This window comes from Chiloscyllium plagiosum, chromosome 35 (genome assembly GCF_004010195.1).
Source record: "Chiloscyllium plagiosum isolate BGI_BamShark_2017 chromosome 35, ASM401019v2, whole genome shotgun sequence".
In the NCBI taxonomy this organism is placed as follows: domain Eukaryota; kingdom Metazoa; phylum Chordata; class Chondrichthyes; order Orectolobiformes; family Hemiscylliidae; genus Chiloscyllium; species Chiloscyllium plagiosum.
In genome coordinates, this window is record NC_057744.1 from 41984259 (window position 1) to 42003472 (window position 19214).

Below are 19214 nucleotides of genomic sequence, written 5' to 3' on the forward strand. Positions count from 1 at the left end.
CAACCCTCCAGGATTGGCCTGGGTCTCTAGGAATCGAAGCTGGATCTCCAGAGCACTGTTGTGTGCAACAGTAGAGAAAAATCATAAAACAAAGGCCTGCTTTCTTTTAACATTTCTTCTCTATCAGACATAAACATTTTTAAAATTGGCACGATGCAGAGGGAAGAGAGAAAATCTAGTTGAATTGAGTTATTTGCTTTCTGATTGCTGGAGGAAGATTGTCAATTTACTGTCAAACTAGGCGTCTCAGTGGTTAGTGCTGCTGTCTCTCAGCAGCAGGGACTCAGGTTTGATTCCAGCCTTGGGTGACTGTGTCTGTTGAGTTTGTACATTCTCCCAGTGTCTGTGTGGGTTTCCTCTAGGTGCTCCAGTTTCCACCCACAACCCAAAGATGTACATGTCCATGCTAAGTTGCCCCCTCGTATCCAGAGATGTGCAAGCTGGGTGAATTAGCCAGTAAATGAGAGGTTATGGGATAGAGTGAGATGTTCTTCAGAGGATTGGTACAGATTTGATGGGTCATAGTCATAGAGTACGGAAACAGGCCCTTCAGTCCAACTCATCCGCGCCAACCAGACATCCCAATCTGACCTAGTCCTATTGGCCAGCAATATGGCCCATATTCCTCTCAACCCTACCTACTCCTACCCATCCAGATGCTGTTTAAATGTTGTAATTGTACCAGCCTACACCACTTCCTCTGACAGCTTGTTCCATACATGCAACACTCCCTGCCTGAAAAAGTTACTCCTTGTGTCCTTTTTACATTGATCCTAGGAAAAGGCCTAGGATATTCACCTATCCATGCCTCTCCTGATTTTATAAACCTCTGTAAATCTCTTCCCTAACTATAGGGATTCTATGACTACTGACTGGAGCCTGGCCATGACACACAATCTCCAGGAATTGATTTCATCACAGTTGGCAACTCGAAATGGTGCCATCATTTTGCCTGTTACAACCTCTACCAATAGGTGGGAATGGGAAAGAGGCAGTCTGACCTGAAAGTCTTTTTCACGTGGTTGCAGTTTGAAGCTATCTTGTTTAGCTAGTCTGCTGCACACTCCCGACAGGTGGGCTATGTGACTAGACCTCTCCCACTTGCCCTTCTACTCCCTCACATCCCTCCTATCCATGAAGAAGCAAATCCCAGGACCAATAGGGGAATATAAATCCTGGAAAATTCCTTCATAACACCTTCTGGTGTTCAAAACAAGGCTTGGAGATCATGGATCAAATGTCCAGTCTAGTCACACTCTGGTACAGTTGAATTGCCTCACCCTGGTCCCCAATCTTTAAAGCTGGTATCTCTCAATCTCAAACAATCTCTCAATAGTTCTTGTGATTTTATCTAAATCTCTTCCCTTCAATTCGTCCAGAGTAAATGGATGAAGCCTATTGGATTAGACTTTAAAACTAGGAATCTTAATTCCCCATTGGACTTGAATTGACGGTCTTTGCAGCTGTCTCTAGAACCGCATTAGTGTGGAAGCAGGACATTTGGCAGATTGAGTGCACACTGACCCTCTGAAGACCATCCCACAGAGACCTACCCCGATCTCTGTATTTCCCATGGCTGATCCACCTAGCCTGCACATCCCTCTACACCTTTGGCATGGCCAGTCCATTTAACCTGCACATCTTTGACTGCGGGAGGAAATCCAACCACCCAAAGAAAGCTCACGCAGACATAGGGCCAGTGTGCAAACTCCACACAGTCGCCTGAGGGTTGAATCAAACCCTGGTCCCTGACACTTTGAGCCAGCAGTGTTAACCACTGTGCTGCCTTTATCCTGGTGTAGAAATAAATAATAATATCTTTCCCATGTTCATTCAAGTCACAAAGTTGATCATGGGGTAATTTACAAGTGCTGTCATTTTCAGTTATGCTGGGCCTGTTTATTTTTACACCAAGGTTTCCCAGACTGTAAGTTGTGACCCTCGCTGGGATCATCACACTCTGATGTAGTGATGTCTGTTTGCAATGGGGCTCCAACTCTAACAGTCCACAACCTCCAGGTTTTTAAAAATCCTGCACATCCTTTAACCAATGTCTGAGGCCTCATTGCCTGACATAATAGGCCAGAACCTGTCCACAAGAGAAACTAATGGGAGGTAGCTGCATACTTTAAAAGTCCAATCAGTTAAATGTACTGTACTCACCCTCACCCCCTCACCACTGTCACAGGTCACTGATTCCCTTCCCTTATGCCCTGCCTCTGAAAGGCATTTTCCCCTGCCCCCACTCCCAACCACCACCTGCGAACATCTCCCCCTTCCACCACCACCACCCCCCACTGCCTACAGGTGTCTCCCCCCTCCCCTACCACCTACAGGTGTTTCTCCTGGCCCCTTTACCCATCTCCTGCCTTGGGTTGGGGGATCTCAGCGTCTTGCAGTCCCATGATAGGGGTCACAATAAGACTGGTTGAGTTCTGCCTTACATCATGTTTAATGTGGACCCAAATGAATCCTCTATCTGTACTGATGGAACGTTGTATTTCTCTCTATCTCCCCACCATGTTTCTCCTCTTTCAGGTTTCATTCAATAACTACCTGGCTCTGAAGGAGTTCTTCCGTCTGTTCCCTGAATACAGCAAGAATAGTTTCTACATCACAGGGGAGAGCTATGGAGGGATCTACGTGCCAACACTGGCAGAGCGTGTTATAACAGACAGCAGCATCCGTTTTCAGGTGGGGAGCTGCACGATGAAAAGTCATAAAGAAAATGCCAGATGGTTTCAAGTCGGGCAGGAATAGTGGAGGGGGCTGCAGGGAGGTTGGGAATCCCAGTCAATGCCGCATGTTAGTGACTCGTTTTGTCTCTGTAAATGGCTCCATGTGCAGTGTTTGGGTTTTGTTTAATCAGAATAGGGGAAGTGGGGTGTGTCAACATCCTGATGGGAGTATCCTTTGTTGGTAAAATGTCAGAATTCAACACTTTCAAAAAAAAATCCTTTTGAGTTTTCAAGAGCCAATGTTTACCTCCAACTAACTTCACTATTTAAAAACAGGCTCTCTGCTTGTTGCTGTTTGTGGGATCTTGCTGTGCATTATTGGACTGCCTATTTCCTACGTTACAACAGTTACTATACAGACGGTTCTGCTATAATGCGTGTTTCTTCAACACGCATTCGTTTTTAATGTGATTGAAGAATTTAGACTGTTGTTTGTAAAATGCGAAGGTCCTTGCCTGAATTGGCTATACTGTGATTCCTGCCCCATCAGTTTAAGTAGCGCAGCTATTGAGCAATCAGTCAGGGGTAAATGTAGAGTAATAGTGTATGGGGATGGGTCTGAGTGGGTTACTCTTCGGAGGGTCAGTGTGGACTTATTGGGCCGAATGGCCTGTTTCCACACAGTAGGGATTCTGATGATAACATCTATGGTGAATTTTCTTAACACTGGATTGCACGAGAACAAAAGTAACTACATCTCAAAAGCACTTTGGAACATCCTGAAATCAAAAGCATTCAGTCTTCTTTGTTTCACTTGAGGAAATCCCACAATTGTATGGTGTGGGATCATAGGAGTCCAGGCCAGAATTTATTATCATCCTGACTCCGCCTGGTGAAGGTGATTTCCAAGAGTTTTCCTTCATTGTGATTGTGTTTTACTGGAGGATACAATGTACGGAGGTTTAGTAATTATTGGCATCCGACCAGCAACCAGATTACAATTCTACCATGACAAATTGAGGGTGGATTTATGGAATGGAAACAAGCTCTTGGGTTGTTATGAAATAATCTCCTTCAGGGAATAAATCTGCTCCTTAAGCTGGTCTGTTTTACATGTGACTCCAGTCCCACACCACAAGGCGAATGCTCCTAGCGTTTAAATGTGCACTTGTGTTGCCAAGTGCTGGAAAATTAGAATAATAATAAGAAAATTAGAATCGTTTTTGACTGGCACAGACTCAATTGGCCAAAGAGTTCTACAGCACAGAAAAAGACCCTACAACTCTACAATATCCTAAAGGCAATCAATGCTGCTTTCTCAGTGTAGTTTCATCTGAAGAACAAATCTGATTAAATTCTACATTTCATTTCCTCACTGCCTCAATTCTACCATAATCTGGGCTCAATCCCTCAGGGTATTTCTCCACTATCCAATAACCCTGAGATTGGAAGTTGTCTTGGTTCTCTCATCCAGACCAACATTCCATGCAAATAGCTGGCCTGTGTGCTTTAATGTCCTGATGAAGGGCTCCAGCCCGAAATATCGATTCTCCCACTCCTCGGATGCTGCCTGACCTGCTGTGCTTTTCCAGCAACACACACTCAACTCTGATCTCCAGCATCTGCAAACCTCACTGTCTCCTGGTTTGATGTGCTAGTGGGTCAGATTATCAGACATGGCTCCAATTGTGAACAGTGGCTTTCTAAATCCGCTTGGATTTGATAATGTTTTCAGGGTAGCCTAGTCAAAGCATTTAACAGGATTGGGTAGAAGAGATGCAGAAAAACTATTTGCTGTTGTAGGGGAATGAACCAAAGAGTTAGTTCACCCTGTATGAAGCCTTCATCCTACCTGAAGGCAGTGGAAATTCGGAACATTCTCCGTTGGAGGCTATGGGCGTTGAGATGTTAGTTAAGGATGCAGAGCGTATCGAGTAAAGGTGAGTACGTGGTTTTAGAGAGGATTGGTCATGATTGAATAGAATGGGGACTAACCGATCTCCCAGTTCTTTTGTTCCATCATAATATTAATGTTGCTTTTTCAGGGAATGGCTGTTGGAAATGGATTATCAAGCTGGGAATATAATGACAACTCTTTGGTTTACTTTGCTTTCTACCATGGGCTGTTGAGATCCACGTAAGTAGGAACAACTCTAATTTTGAGTCTTGAGCTATGCTCTGTGTGGGAGAGTTTTGCTGCTGTTGAGAGTTCAGGGCACCAGAGGGAGCAGGTTTACCAAATGTCCTGCAGCATTTGAAATGCAGGTCTTGTTTAAATGTTGCCTTCTATTGGTTTGGGCTATTGTGCATTGGGATTAATAGGTGGAGGCCTGAAGAAAGAGCAGGGTTAAATCTAATTGAGGATAGAAACCGAGGAGAAATTCAGGCTGACAGCATCTGTAGAGAGAAAGAACATCGAATGGTACAGTACAGGCCTTTTGACCCTCAATGTTGTGCCAACTTTTATCCTAATCAAGGATCAAACTGACCTACATACCCTACATTTTACTATTACCCAAGTGCCTATCCAAGAGTCACTTCAATGTCCCTAATGTATCTAACTCTACTACCACTGCTAGCAGTGCATTCCATGCACCCACCACACTCTGTAAAAAAACCTACCACTGACATCTCCACTAAACCTTCCTCCAATCACCTCAAAATTATGACCCCTTGTGATGGCCATTTCCACCCTGGGAAAAAGTCTCTGGCTATCCACTCTGTCTATGCCTCTCATCATCTTGTACACCTCTATCAAGTCACCGCTCATCCTTCTTTGCTCGAATGAGAAAAGCCCTAGCTCTCTCAACCTCCACTCCAGGCAGCATCCTGGTAAATTTCTACATCATCTCTAAAGTTTCCACATCCTCCTGATAATGAGGCGACCAGAACTGAACAAAATATTCCAAGTGTGGTCTAACCAGCGCTTTACAGAGATGCAATATAACCTCGCAGCTCTTGAACTCAATCTCCCTGCTCCTGAAAGCCAACGCACCATAATGCCTTTTTAACAATCTTGGGTTGCCACCAACTTGGGTGGCAACTTTTGAGGGAACGTGGATCCCAAGATTCCTTTGTTCCTCCACACTGCCAAGAATCCTGCCTTTAACCCTGTAATCTGCATTCAAATCCAACCTTCCAAATGAATCACTTCACACTTTTCCAGGTTGAACTCCATCTGCCACTTCTCAGCGAAGCGCTGCTTCCTGTCGACGTCCCGTTGCAACCTACAACAGCCCTCCACGCTATCCACAGCTGCTCCTACCTTTGTCATCGGTAAACTTAATAACCCACCCTTCCCCTTCCTCATCCAAATAATTTATAAAAATCACAGAGCAGCAGTCCCAGAACCGAGCTCTGTGGAACACCACTGGTCACCAAGCTCCAGGCTGAATGCTTTTCATGTACTCCTACCTTCTGTCTTCTATGGGTCAGCCAATTCTGTATCCAGAACGCCGGGTTACCCTGTATCCTATGCCTTACTTTCTGAATGAGCCTACAACAGGGAATCTTATCAAACACCTTGCTAAAATCCATATACACCATATCCACTTCTCTACCTTTTAATCAGTGTGTTTTGTCACATCTTCAAAGAATTCAATAAGGCTTGTGAGGCATTACCTGCCCCCTCAAATCATAAATACTGTCTCTCAGAATCCTCTCCAATAATTTGACCATCACCGATGTAAGAAACAATTATGTTTCAGAGCTGACCCTTCATGGAGCTAAGGAAACTGGGAACTTGTTGCACTCCATTCTCAACGCTCCAAGCCTAACATTGTCACTAACATATGCTGCAATTTGATGTTTGCAGTTATTTCATAGAATTATCATAAAATCCCTCAGGTCATTCAGCCCATTGAGTGCACTCCAACCCTCCAAAGAGCAACCCACCCCCAGTGTTACGACAAGGGGTAAACCCCTCTGCCATCTTAAACCCCAGCACGCAGAAGCTCACCTCCCGCCGGAATCTGTTAAATTTTTGAGACGCAAAGAACTGTCCCAGATCTCACTATTTAAAGTAAAAAGTAACAATTTTATTCTTTAAGTCCAAAAGAGAACATTAAAACAACAAATATTTACAACTCCTTTCTCTTAAACCTATCGTTTACCTCTCATTCTACAATACTGGTCTGATTTTTTTTTTTTTTGTAATTCTTTTTTTAAAAAGCCCCAGGTTTACAAAAAAAATTATCATGTTTTCAAAACCAGCCAGCTTTGTCGATTCTCCTCGGTCGTTTTCTTTCGGTCCTCTGCTGCACAACTTTTCTTACGGACAGCTATCTCTCAGAGAGCTAGTTGGCTAGGAGTCTGTACTTGGTGCAATTTGCAGTTCTCCCCCAACTATTCAAAATGGCCGACTTTATACCCCAAAATGTCGGATCATTTCGTTGGTTTGATGTCCTCCCAAACAGTAAAATTCAAATTTGATTGGATTTTGGTATCTGGGGCATAATTTAAAGTGGCCAGATTTGAATTTGTTTTTGTTTTATGGCAACACAACTCCAGCTGTTTGTTTCAACCAAATGCTACATTGTTAAATTGGTCAGCGCACTCTGCTTTCGATCAGTCCTTGCTAGTTTCGCTCTCGCTCTCGAAGGTACAGTACACATCTACACCTTCATAACACCAGACCCACACTATTCCCATAACCCTGCATTTACCATGGCTAATCCACCTAGCCTAAACATCCCTGGACCCTATGAGCAATTTCCCATGGCCAATCTACCTAACCTGCACATCTGTGGACTCTGGGAGGGATCCCATGCAGACACAGGGAGAACGTGCAAACTCCATACAGTCACCCAAGGCTGAAACTGAACCCGAGTGTCTGGTGCTGTGAGGCAGCAGTGCTAACCACTGAGCCACCATGCCGCATTTAATCTTGGAGATGGAAGGTCAACTCTGCTTCCTCCTGCCTCCGCGCCCCCCACGACTTCAATCTCACTGTCAAACATCAAGCCATTCTTTCCATGCCTGTCACTAACCAGCTGTTTTTCCTCCATGTCTTTCAAACCCCTCTCCTTCCTTCCCAAGATCCACAGGCAGAGCTTTGCTGGCAGCTCCTTCCTGCAGCTTGCTGCCCCCTCACACAACTGGCTTCCACCAGTCTGGAAGATCCTTCTCCCTTCATTCAGCCTCGTGAAGGCACCCCCCCCCCCACCATCTCCATCTCCCCCACACCACTGTCATCACAGACCCTCGCTTCTGCCCAGTAGTTCTTTTTCCTTTTGGCTAGGGGTCAGGAGATGAGAGTTGGACTGAAATGAGGAAATATATCTGAAATGAGGTGTTGAACCTAATGAATTCTGTCCCACAGAAGGCTATGAAGGCCTAGTCAGTGAATTTAAAAAAAACAGATTTCTAAAAGCTGAGGGGATGCAGGGAGAGACCAGGTGTATGATATTGAGATAGAGAATCAGGCTGGATTCAATCGGCCAAATGGCCTACCTTCTATGCTACTTTGCTTCCACCATCTTTTCAGGAAGACTTATGACCACCTAAGTGGAAAAGAGATTCTCCTAATCTATGGTTTTAAATGGACGACCCTTTATTTTTAAAGTTACCCTCCGTTCCAAACTTTCCCTTGAGAAAACATGCTCTCCTGGTCAGGGCCACTCAGGATCTTCAACCAGTTCTCTTCTCCCTCCCCCCCCCCCCCCCCCCAACCTTCTAACCTTCTATATTCCAACTCCCTTCATAAGCCAACTGTTTTAAAAAATTCTCAAGGTCAAGGACCAGGCTCGCAGGAAAGTAGTCTGACACAGAACAAACAGCCAAGAGGCGAGTCTGCTGGAATATAAGTGTTTTATTCCCCGCAGCGTCGCCACAACCAGGTCTCGTACTTACAACGGGTCTGGTTTATACTCACTCTAGTGTTACCGGGAACTGGGAGCCGTCAGTTCTCGTAGAGCGGTTGCCAACAACACAACAAGAATAGAGTTGATGTGCCCTCGTCACTGCTTTCCACACTCACTACACCATATGAATAAGTGTCTCTGCTCAAAAGTACTTGCAATCTGGTGGTGATCATTTCTTTATTTGTGAACTGAACATTTGCTAGCTGTTAATCAGGGCTGGAACTGGTTTCCTGGATTCGTTTTGAACGTTAAAACAGAGTCAGAGGAATCTGCTACAATTTCACCATCTTCCACCCCCACTCAACTTTTTGATTTTGTTTGGTCACATCCAAGCAGATTAAAGATAGTTTTAAAAGTAGGGTAGTGAACGTACCCTCCAAATGGTGAAAGATATCCGATTAATCTTTAAAATTCTGTCTGGCCTAACGGAACGCTGTAACAAGCAAATTCTGTTCATAACAAATTTGTTTACTAAAACCAGATATTTTCACACAACTTCCTTACAAAAACAACCTGAAACGTTTGCTAAAACAAAATCTAAAAAAAAAAGGCTTGAAATCAACAAAACTGAATAGGAATGAAAAATAAAGTTGTCCGCTAATACGAGTCTTGAGAAGTTGTGCCACTGGAGTGGAAAATCAGCATCTCACAAATGTAGGTGCATATCACACGTTTATGAAAACTCGTGCAACATAGAAGCGTTTTTGACCATTAAATATTTAACTTAATAGCAGAGAGCCAAAATGGTTTGGCACAAGTTTCACAGTTCCCATGCAGCTACACCTGTTTAAAACTAAACATGAATAAATTGTTTGAAAAGTTTAAGCTGTTGAGAGTGTTATTCACCAATTATTAGATCCATTCCCCCACATCCAATTAACATCTCTGGGCTTGAGATCATGATGTTTATTCCTCTGTGGTGTGACTCAAGCTTTTGACACTGGATGATACCACCTTCTATTATGTCTTGTCCTCCATTTTTCAGGTGTGTGGACCCACCCCTGTCTCGTTCCACTCTGTCATCCCATTGTATTGCTCATTCCTAATTTCTATAATCTCCTCCAGCTCTGCATCCTTCTAAACTTCAAAGTCTGGCCTCTTACTCTTCCTCAAAATTTCATCAGTACAACATTGGTAACTGTGATTTCAGTTAACAAGGCTTTAAGTTCCAAAATTCCCTTCTTAAACCTCTTCATGTCGCTTTCCTCGTTTCAGGTCACATCTTTGTTGTGTTAGATCGCGCAGCTAGTATGGAATACACATTTAAAAGATACGTTCACAATATCACCACCATATCAAGGTATGTGATTAGATGGTATAAATGTCTCAGTCTTCATCTTACTGGGGACACTTACAGCATAACACACAGGAAATTGTGCTACAGCTTGTAACCAAATTACTCAGTACCAATCCAAACACAGTAATGTCTGTGATTATAACATATATAGATACCAGGAGCTGTAACAAACATTTATTGCATCTTTCAGTGCTATTTTATTCACATCTAGGTCTGAAAGTTCCAGGAGCTAACATAAGTATTGCCTTGCCAGGTACAAATATCCTGGAGGTAAAACTCACTGCATTTGCAATGGATTGCGATCAACCTTAAAAATATACATCAAAGCTTTTGATCATCGACCTTAACGTCGCTATGTCATTTAGTGTTATATTTGTGTCATTAATGTTCTGAGAAGCTTGGGAGACATTTTTACTCCAAAGTAGTTATAGAAATGGAAGCAGTTGGTGTTGTAGGCAAAAGATTTCTAGCAATGACTCTGTTCTATTGTCATACCTTTATTTCAGAATCTATCCTTGCTCCATTCCTGTATTTCAGTCACATGCTACTCTTTGGCATCAGGTTCCTCTTATGCTTTGATGGCATGCAGTTCCATCTCACCACCACCTCCCCTGAACGTTTTGCTGGTATAATGCTGTCAGACTGTTTGTCTAAAATTCTGTCCTGGGTCAGCTAAACCCTTCTGCAATTGAACACTAGGAGGACTGAAGCCATTCTTGTGAAGCCCTTTCACAACTCAGCCCTAACCACTCATGTAACATCCTTCTTCATCAATATCTCAACATCTGGCTTGACCACGGCAACCCCATCTTCTCTAACACAAACAGATTGTCCACTACTATCACAATATTGTCCAATATCATCCTAACTGCAATACCATTACAGGTAGATAGGAAAGTGAAGGCAGTGTTTGGTATGCCTTCTTGTATTGGAAGAGAATAGAATTGGAAGGTCATGTTGCGGCTGTACAGAACACTGGTTAGGCCACTTCTGGAGCATTGTGTGCAATTAGTCTCCCACCTATCGGAAGGATGTCGTGAAACTTGAAAGGGTTCAGAAAAAACTTACAAGGATGTTGCCAAGGTTGAAGGATCTGAGCTACACGGAGAGGCTGAATAGGCTGTTTTCCCTGGAGCGTCAGAGGCTGAGAGGTGACCTTATAGAGGTTTATAAAATCATGAGGGGCATGGATTGGGTAAATAGACAAGGTCTTTTCCATGAGGTGGGGGCGGGGATTGCACAACTAGAGAGCATAAGTTTAGGGTGAGAGAGAAAAATTTTAAAAAGGGACCTAAGGAGCAACTTTTTCATGCATATATGGAATAAGCTGCCAGAGGAAGTGAAGGAGGCTGTACAATTACATCATTTAAAAGGCAGCCAGATGAGTATATGAATAGGAGGGTTTAGAAGGAATATGGGCCTCGTCTGGCAAATGGGATTGGATTAGGTTAGGATATCTGGTCTGCATGGACGAGTTAGACCGAAGGGTCTGTTTCCATGCTGTGCATCTCTATGACTCGGCTGGTGAAAATATCATCTATCACCTCCGGACTCACTATTCCAATATTTTCTTAACTAGCTTCTCATTTTTCACCCTCGATGCACTTTAACCCATTCAAAATTGTGCTGCCCATATGTTAACTTACTAACTTGAGGTCCTGAGCCAGCCTTCATCTTAAAATTCCAAGATTCATGATTCCATGGTCTTTTCCCTTCCCTATCTCTGTAGCCCTCCCCAGGATTCTCAATCCACAAAGCTTGGCATTCCTTCAATACTGGCTTCAATGCATCCACCCCATCCTCAACCCCTTGGTCATGTCTTCAGACACCAAGACCACAAACTAGAGATCCTACCATAACTGTCTCCACCCTTCTCTCCTACAAACTTGCCATCATGACTCAGACTTTTTAAATCACTTGACCAAAAGACTCATCTGATTACATTTCAGAAATGCTGAGGATGTTATTTACATTTAAAAAAGGTAACTATGTTTGTGCAGATTGTTGAAGAAAAATAGCAAAGTTTTGCACAAATCCTGTATTAACTAGTGCCTGTTTTTTTTTTTAAAAAGTCAGTGTTTGATGTTTAAACTTGCATGTCCATGATGTTAGTTCTGCAAAACTACAATAGTCAACCACTAAATATCTAACATAACATCCCAAATGAATCCACACTCATACTAGATCCTTTTGTTTTAGAAAAAAACAAGGTGCCTTTTAACATCTTGCACAATGTCAAAAAGAGTTTCCAAAAATCAATTTTCCACAAGTCACTACATTAGGAAGACAGGCTAAATGAATTAATTACATTTTTCATTGCAACCCAAGAATCAAAAGCCACATTCATTGCGTTTAGGAATCTTGACTGGACCAACATTTTTTGCCCATCCCTAACTATCCAAAGGCAATTTCTCTGGGTGTGGAGTTGCATGTAGGTCAGACCAAGTAAGGATAGCAGATTACCTTTCCCAAAAGGATTTTAATAAACCAGACAGGTTTTTACAACAATTGATAGTAGTTACATGGTCACCAATAGCTTAGTGTTTTCTTCCAGCTTTTTAATCGAATTAAAATTTCACTACTTACCGTGGTGGGAAATGAACCCATTTCCCAAGCACATTAGCTCACCCAGTGACTTTACCACTACACCACCACATTCCGTATTACAGTTGGAATAAGAAATCTATCCCATCAAGCATCCAAAATTATTCAGTAATGTCATCAGAATGAAAAACATTCTCTACATTTCCATATAAGCTGGCAATCCATGTTAACACACTGTTTCAAATGGTAAGGACTTTGTAGCTGTCCTCATTACCCAAGACACAACTCAAGGGCTCTCCAGTGTACAGAGGCGTTAGTCTACCCAAGATCTCAGCAAACATGAGTGCCCTGGACTAGGGTCAGCTCAAGTGGGAATGAAGTGAGGTATGAAATTTGAACAGAGCCTCTTAACAGACAAGTACAGTTACAAATAAGTTAATAGAATAACATAAATGAGAATACCCAACTGTGTTCAGACAATTCAGTTATTAGTCTATGATTCAAACCAGATTGCAATTAGACTTCAGATAAGCCAAATGAGGATGGGCTAGCTCCTAGAGTTGGTGTCACACATCATTGCTGTCACACATCATTGCTTCATATGGGAAACAGGCATCAGTTCACAGCCAGATTACAAGAGGAACAGTCTAGCTTTCCTTTTAGCAGCTGCCTTAGTTTACTAAATCTTTCTGGGAACTGTGGTAACTAAACTAAAAATTTATTTTGGTGGAATTTGAAAATCTGGCTTGAATCTTCTATCAAGAAGTACCAGCTAGCTATTATAAACTCCAAGTTAAAATTTAAAATCTATATTGACAAGACCTTGGTATTACAAAATGGTTTCCATGCTGCATAAAAAAAGGACCAAAAAAAGCATTGGAGTCTTATGGAATCATAACAGCCATCATTGGCATTGAACAAAATAAATTGTTTCTAAAGCCCATGAAGGAGAATTTTTTTTAAAAATATTTCAAACCGAGCATAAAAGAGCAATTACCATGAGGAGATTTCAATGTTGCAGAAAAAGTGCTATCAATGTGCAAATCTTCCTAAGTTTAGTTCAAAATTTAAAAATCAAACAAAAATCTATTCTCTAACTGCTCGAATCTTTTTGTTGACTACATATTTAACTATTGTGCTTGCTTCCTGCTGCAATCAAACTGCTAGTTAGTTAGAGTACGAGCTGCTAAGCTGAATAAGCTTTCTTAAAAATAGAACTTTGTAAAGGTCATTACTCAATTCAACTTAAAGTGCGGTTAGGTCAATGACAACACACCATTACATCTGATGTGGCTGATTTCAACTTCTCAAAAGTGAAAATGATTCTCATTCAGATTGGATCCAGTTTCCCCTTCCATTATAAAAAAGCATTTACAGTACTGGATGATCAACTGAAACTACCAATATTCCCCCCAGAGTCCAAGCTACAGGGAAGCGTAGCATGAAGTCAAAGCTCGAAGCCAGGAACCTACTTGATTGCTCCATACAAACACATTAATGCCAGGTTTTCGAGCCAAGGCCCCCAGGGAGAGTGTTAAATTATTCTGGTAGCATGATGAGTTTTGGTTGAGCAGACAAGAGTCTAAAAATTAGAGCCCAAATTAAGGAGTGAAATTAGGAGGCGCTATTACACCAAGTGACAGAAGCTTTGAACTTGGTTAAATAAGCAGCAATTGATACAAGACTAATTGGTTTTCAAATCTGATTGATTCACTTTCTGTGTGTATCTCTATACATTTGGTTAAAAGAGTAAAATGACAGATAAGTCATAATTGCGCCAAATATGAAACAATGCTCAAACAACTAAATTCTAAGTGATGGTAGGGGAGGAATCTGATGTGCGAGTGTGCTCACGTTATGGCACAAACTGTCGAGCACAAAATGCCTACATTTTCTGTACTTATTGATCCAAGACTTTAGAATTTTTTTTCAAAAGAAAAACAATATTAGTGTGACTGTTTTCATTTGGGGAGGTGACATACAAACATACTTGCAATAAGAGAGAGTTGTTTTATGAGGAAAGGTTGTACAGTTGGGTTAAGAAAATATAAACAAACAACAATTTTCAGCTACTTGGCCCTTCAAACCTGCTCTGCTGTTCCTTAAGATTATGACTGATTGGATTTTAACCTCAACTCTACATTTCTGCATTTGCAGGAGTATCAGCTATCCCTTTGGTAATCAAGAACCTAAATTTGCCTCTAAAAATATTTCAAGATTCCACATTTAATTCTTTTTGAGGAGGGTAATTTGAAAGATTCTCAATCCTCAGGGAAGAAAACGTTTCCTCGGCTCTCTTTTAAATGGATGCCTCCTTATTTTTAAATTATGACCCCAAGTTCTCCATTTTCCCACAAGAGGAAATATCCTTTCGACATCCTCCTAGTCAAGCCCCATCAGAATTTTATACATTTCAATTAAGGCATCTCTGACTCTTCTAAACTCCAGAGGATACAGGACTAGCCTGTCTGGCTTTTCCACGTAAGGCAAGGCCCTCATTAATGTATTGGTGTAGCAAGCTTTCTCAGCACTTCTCTGCTCCCCCTTCCAAAAGTTACTATATTGAACATTTTGAAAAATGAATTGGAAATATGAGAACTGCTGCTGTTGGTGGAAGCATAGAATTATATGCTATTTAAATAAAGTGGCATAACCAAAGGATTATTTAGCATAAACCACATGATTTTTTTTGTTAGTTAATAACAATCAAACAAAAGCAAAATAAAATCCCAACAGTCCCTAGGCAAGACATGACACCCTATATAGTGAATGGTAATCATTTTTAAGCATGTACTGTTGTAAAAATTAGTGCAAATGTGAGAAGTAGTTATCTCAGCAGCTGTTCAATGCCTACAAATTTGTTCTAAACAAAATCTTGCAATAGCTAAGATTACCAAACCACTTCTACAACAAACGAGAATCTGCCCTTTTCTCATTTTGGACCAACAGTAGCAATACAATAACCAGTTACACATATACAATTGTTCAAAAGTTATACTTGTGACTAAGTTTGGCTGCAAATCTTAATGCCCACAAGGGAATGTTTCATACAGGCCTATTTAAATTTGGCAGTCTGAACTCTTAGGAGGAATCCACCCAGGAAAAATGGTTATGATACTTTACAACTTACAGAAAAGCTATCAATGTTTTGCATAAATGTCATTCTAGAATTATCAGAAAATTTAGTTTATGGCTGTCAAAAATCAGAATATTAAAGTTTTGAATGTAAGGATTCTTTTCAATCTAAAACAAAGCTCAGCTGTTGAACATTACTGTATTATATACAATTGGATAGAATTGCAAGACTTTTCCAGCATCCAGTGGGATTCCAGGTTAAGAACTCTTCACATGGGATTATAATTTTCCCCCCCAAGTATCTTACTGATGAAGCATCAGGCATACTTCTGAGCAGAAGGTTCTGGATTTGTTTACACTTAGTGCACGGCAGCATGGTGGCACAGTGGCTAGCACTGACTGCCTCATAGTCACAGGGTTCTGGGTTTGATTCCAGCCTCAGACAATTGCCTGTGTGGAGTTTGCACATTCTCCCGATGTCTGCAAGGGTTTCCTCCCACCGTCCAAAGATGTGCAGGTTAGGTGGATTGGCCATGCTAAATTTCCCATAGTATCCAGGGACGTCCAGGCTAGGTGGATTAGCCATGGGAAATGCAAATTTACTGGGATTGGGGGTTTGGTGTTGTGGTGTGTCCCAATACATGTGTGCTCATAATGTAATACATGTGTGCTCATAATGTAACACATGTATTGGGCCAAGCAGTGGAATGTGGTGAAAGGGTTAAAATTGTGTCCCAATACATGTGTGAATCTAACCGAAAATGGAAGGTGTCGCTTAGTCCCGTGTGAATCTTATTATACACCTTCCCGTGTGAATCTTCTTATCTGTATGTAACCAGAATGGAATGTGTTTTTTTGCCTTGCTCTGCTGTTCACATGAATGTTTAGATATATAAACATTCATGTGAACAGCAGAGCAAGGCTAAAAAACACATTCCATACTGGTTACATACAGATAAGAAGATTCACACGGGAAGGTGTATAATAAGATTCACACGGGACTAAGCGACACCTTCCATTTTCGGTTAGATTCACACATGTATTGGGACACAATTTTAACCCTTTCACCACACCAACCTGTCCATTCCTATATATTAATCTAGTAAACCACTTTTAAACTGTCTCCAATGCATTCACATCCTTCCTTAGACAAGGCGACTAAGAGTGTACACAGTGCTCAGATGTTGACTCACCAATGTCCTGTGAAACTGAAGCATAACCTCGATGCTTTTGTATTTACAGAGAAGCCTCAATTATCTGAGCAAGATAGGCAATCATCGTTTGGATGATTGATTATTCAGATAATCGATTTGACCTTAAACAAGGGAAGCCAAACTGATCTAATGCTGTGTCTACCAGAAAATTTGTTTCAATCTCTAATTTTAAGTCTGCTGTTTAAACAAAATAATCTTTGCATTCTGCAAATTGTAAGTTAAACTGCGAAGGACTAACCCTTACCATTGCATTAATGTCTGAAATCCCAGAATTAAACAAGGTCCCGAACAGCTTCTACAATCACAAGCTTTTGTCAGTTTCTGCTGCACTCAGTGTCGTGATAGAGACAGCAGCACCACCTCACGCATGTGTTTACTTTCTCTGCCTTTTTTTCCATGAACGTCCCAGTAAAGTGATGGGAATAAAGCCATTTTGCAAAGAGCCGTGTGACTAACCTTACGTTTTAAAAAAAAAGAAAACGTCGCTGTTGCTTGAGGTGCTTGTTTCTTTGTTTTTGCCAGTGTTTTCACATATTCTTCAGTACAGGTAAATCAAATTCACTTGTCTCTTTGAAACGTCTTTATTGGACCTTGAGATCTTGTTCGGATTTTCCAAAATTTGAATAATTGCAGTTCTGCTGTAATTCTCTTGCAATAACTGATTAGTCTATTTGTTTTCCTGTTTACTTGCTGTCCCTGCATACTATTGCAATTCATTCACAAGGATACAGTCTTTTAAATATCAGGAATAGAATATCCCTTTAAATGCCTACCAGCTTTTTTTCCCTAATGAGAGGTAAATACTGAATTTTGGAGGGCGACAGAAGTTAGAAAATGTATAAGCAAAGGAGCATCTTCCCCCAACTCTCCAAACTCTGTTCAATGCCACTATCAGCTACTCCTTCAGCAGAGACTTTGTAAAAGCTAGGTGATGGAAAACTTGGAATAGTGGATTTCATTTCAATGTTCTCCCTCCTCCCCTATTACACCCACTGCATCTGTGACAATGTTTAGATTTTGTTCTTCACGTGTTTCTTTTTCCAGACTGTGGGCTGAACTCCAGAAATTCTGCTGTTCTGAGGGAAAATGCAACTTCCATGACAATAAAGATGAGGACTGTCAGTTGAGGGTGAGTAGTGTTTCATATGCTCATTCAGTCATAATGGGTAACTTCAGCATCTGTGCTTCCTTGAGTTTCAGAGAATCATACACCACAAACAGCAGGAAGGAATGGAATTCATTAATACCTTCAAGATTTTTCCAGCAATCAGTAAGATTACGGCTGTTTTTCACACTAGCTTCATCATCTTGTCATGTCCCCCTCTCTTGCAGCTGAAAAACAAACTTATCAATCTGAGTATTGAACAAATGCAATGACTGAACAACCAGTCTTCTTTGATGGGGGGTCCCAAACATCCACACCTCCCTGAACAAATTTCTCCTCTTTAAACAATTGACCTTTTAGCATTATCTAAGCAGGACCTCTAGTTCCTGATGCTTCAGACAGGGGAAAGGCTCTGGGCAGCTCCCCTGTCAGAATTTTACCCATTTTAATCAAAACATTTCATTTTTCTTAAATCCAGACACCTTTTTTTTGGTCATAGGATGTGGTCGGTCAGATTAATTACCCACCAACAGCTGCCCTTGAGAATGTGATGGTGAGCTGTCGTCTTGAACCGCTGAAATCCATATGCTATAGGTAGACGTGCAATGCCCTTAGGGAGAGAATTCTAGGATTTTGACCCAGTGAAGGAATAGTGATAAATTCCCAAATAGGATGGTGAGTGGATTAGATTACTTAGTGTGGAAACAGGCCCTTCGGCCCAACAAGTCCACACCGACCTGCCAAAGCGCAACCCACCCATACCCCTACATTTAACCCTTCACCTAACACTACGGGCAATTTAGCATGGCCAATTCACCTGACCTGCACATCTTTGGACTGTGGGAGGAAACTGGAGCACCCGGAGGAAACCCACGCAGACACTGGGAGAATGTGCAAACTCCGCACAGTCAGTCGCCTGAGGCGGGAATTAAACCCAGGTCTCTGCCGCTGTGAAGCATTAGAAATAAGATGGATGAGCATGAGGCTGTTTTGGAAATTGGCAGATACGATATTGTGGGGATAACTGAGACGTGGCTTCAAGTGGACAGGGCCTGGGAAATGAATATTCAAAGCTATATGTGCTATCGTAAGGACAGACTGACGGGCAGAGGGGGTGGGGTGGCCATGTTGGTAAGGGATGATATTCAGTCCCTTGCGCGGGGGGACCTAGAATCAGGGGATGTAGAGTCAGTATGGATAGAGCTGAGAAATTCTAAGGGTAAAAAGACCCTCTTGGGAGTTATCTACAGGCCCCCAAACAGTAGTCTGGATGTTGGACGTAAGTTGAATCTGGAGCTGAAACTGGCCTGTCACAAAGATGTTACTACAGTTGTTATGGGAGATTTCAACAGACAGGTAGACTGGGAGAATCAGGATGGTATTGGACCTCAAGAAAGAGACTTTGTGGAATGCCTCCAAGATGGATTCTTAGAACAGTTG

General features: G+C 41.8%; 1 protein-coding gene across 1 annotated transcript in view; it reads left to right on the plus strand.

Annotated features, from left to right (window-relative positions):
- ctsa (cathepsin A) overlaps positions 1-19214 on the plus strand; it is a 61221-nt gene that overhangs the window by 14026 nt on the left and 27981 nt on the right. The window contains exons 6-8 of the mRNA XM_043676989.1: positions 2539-2694; positions 4724-4815; positions 17714-17798. Of these exons, the coding sequence (XP_043532924.1) occupies positions 2539-2694; positions 4724-4815; positions 17714-17798 (333 nt within the window). The remainder of the gene's footprint in view (positions 1-2538; positions 2695-4723; positions 4816-17713; positions 17799-19214) is intronic.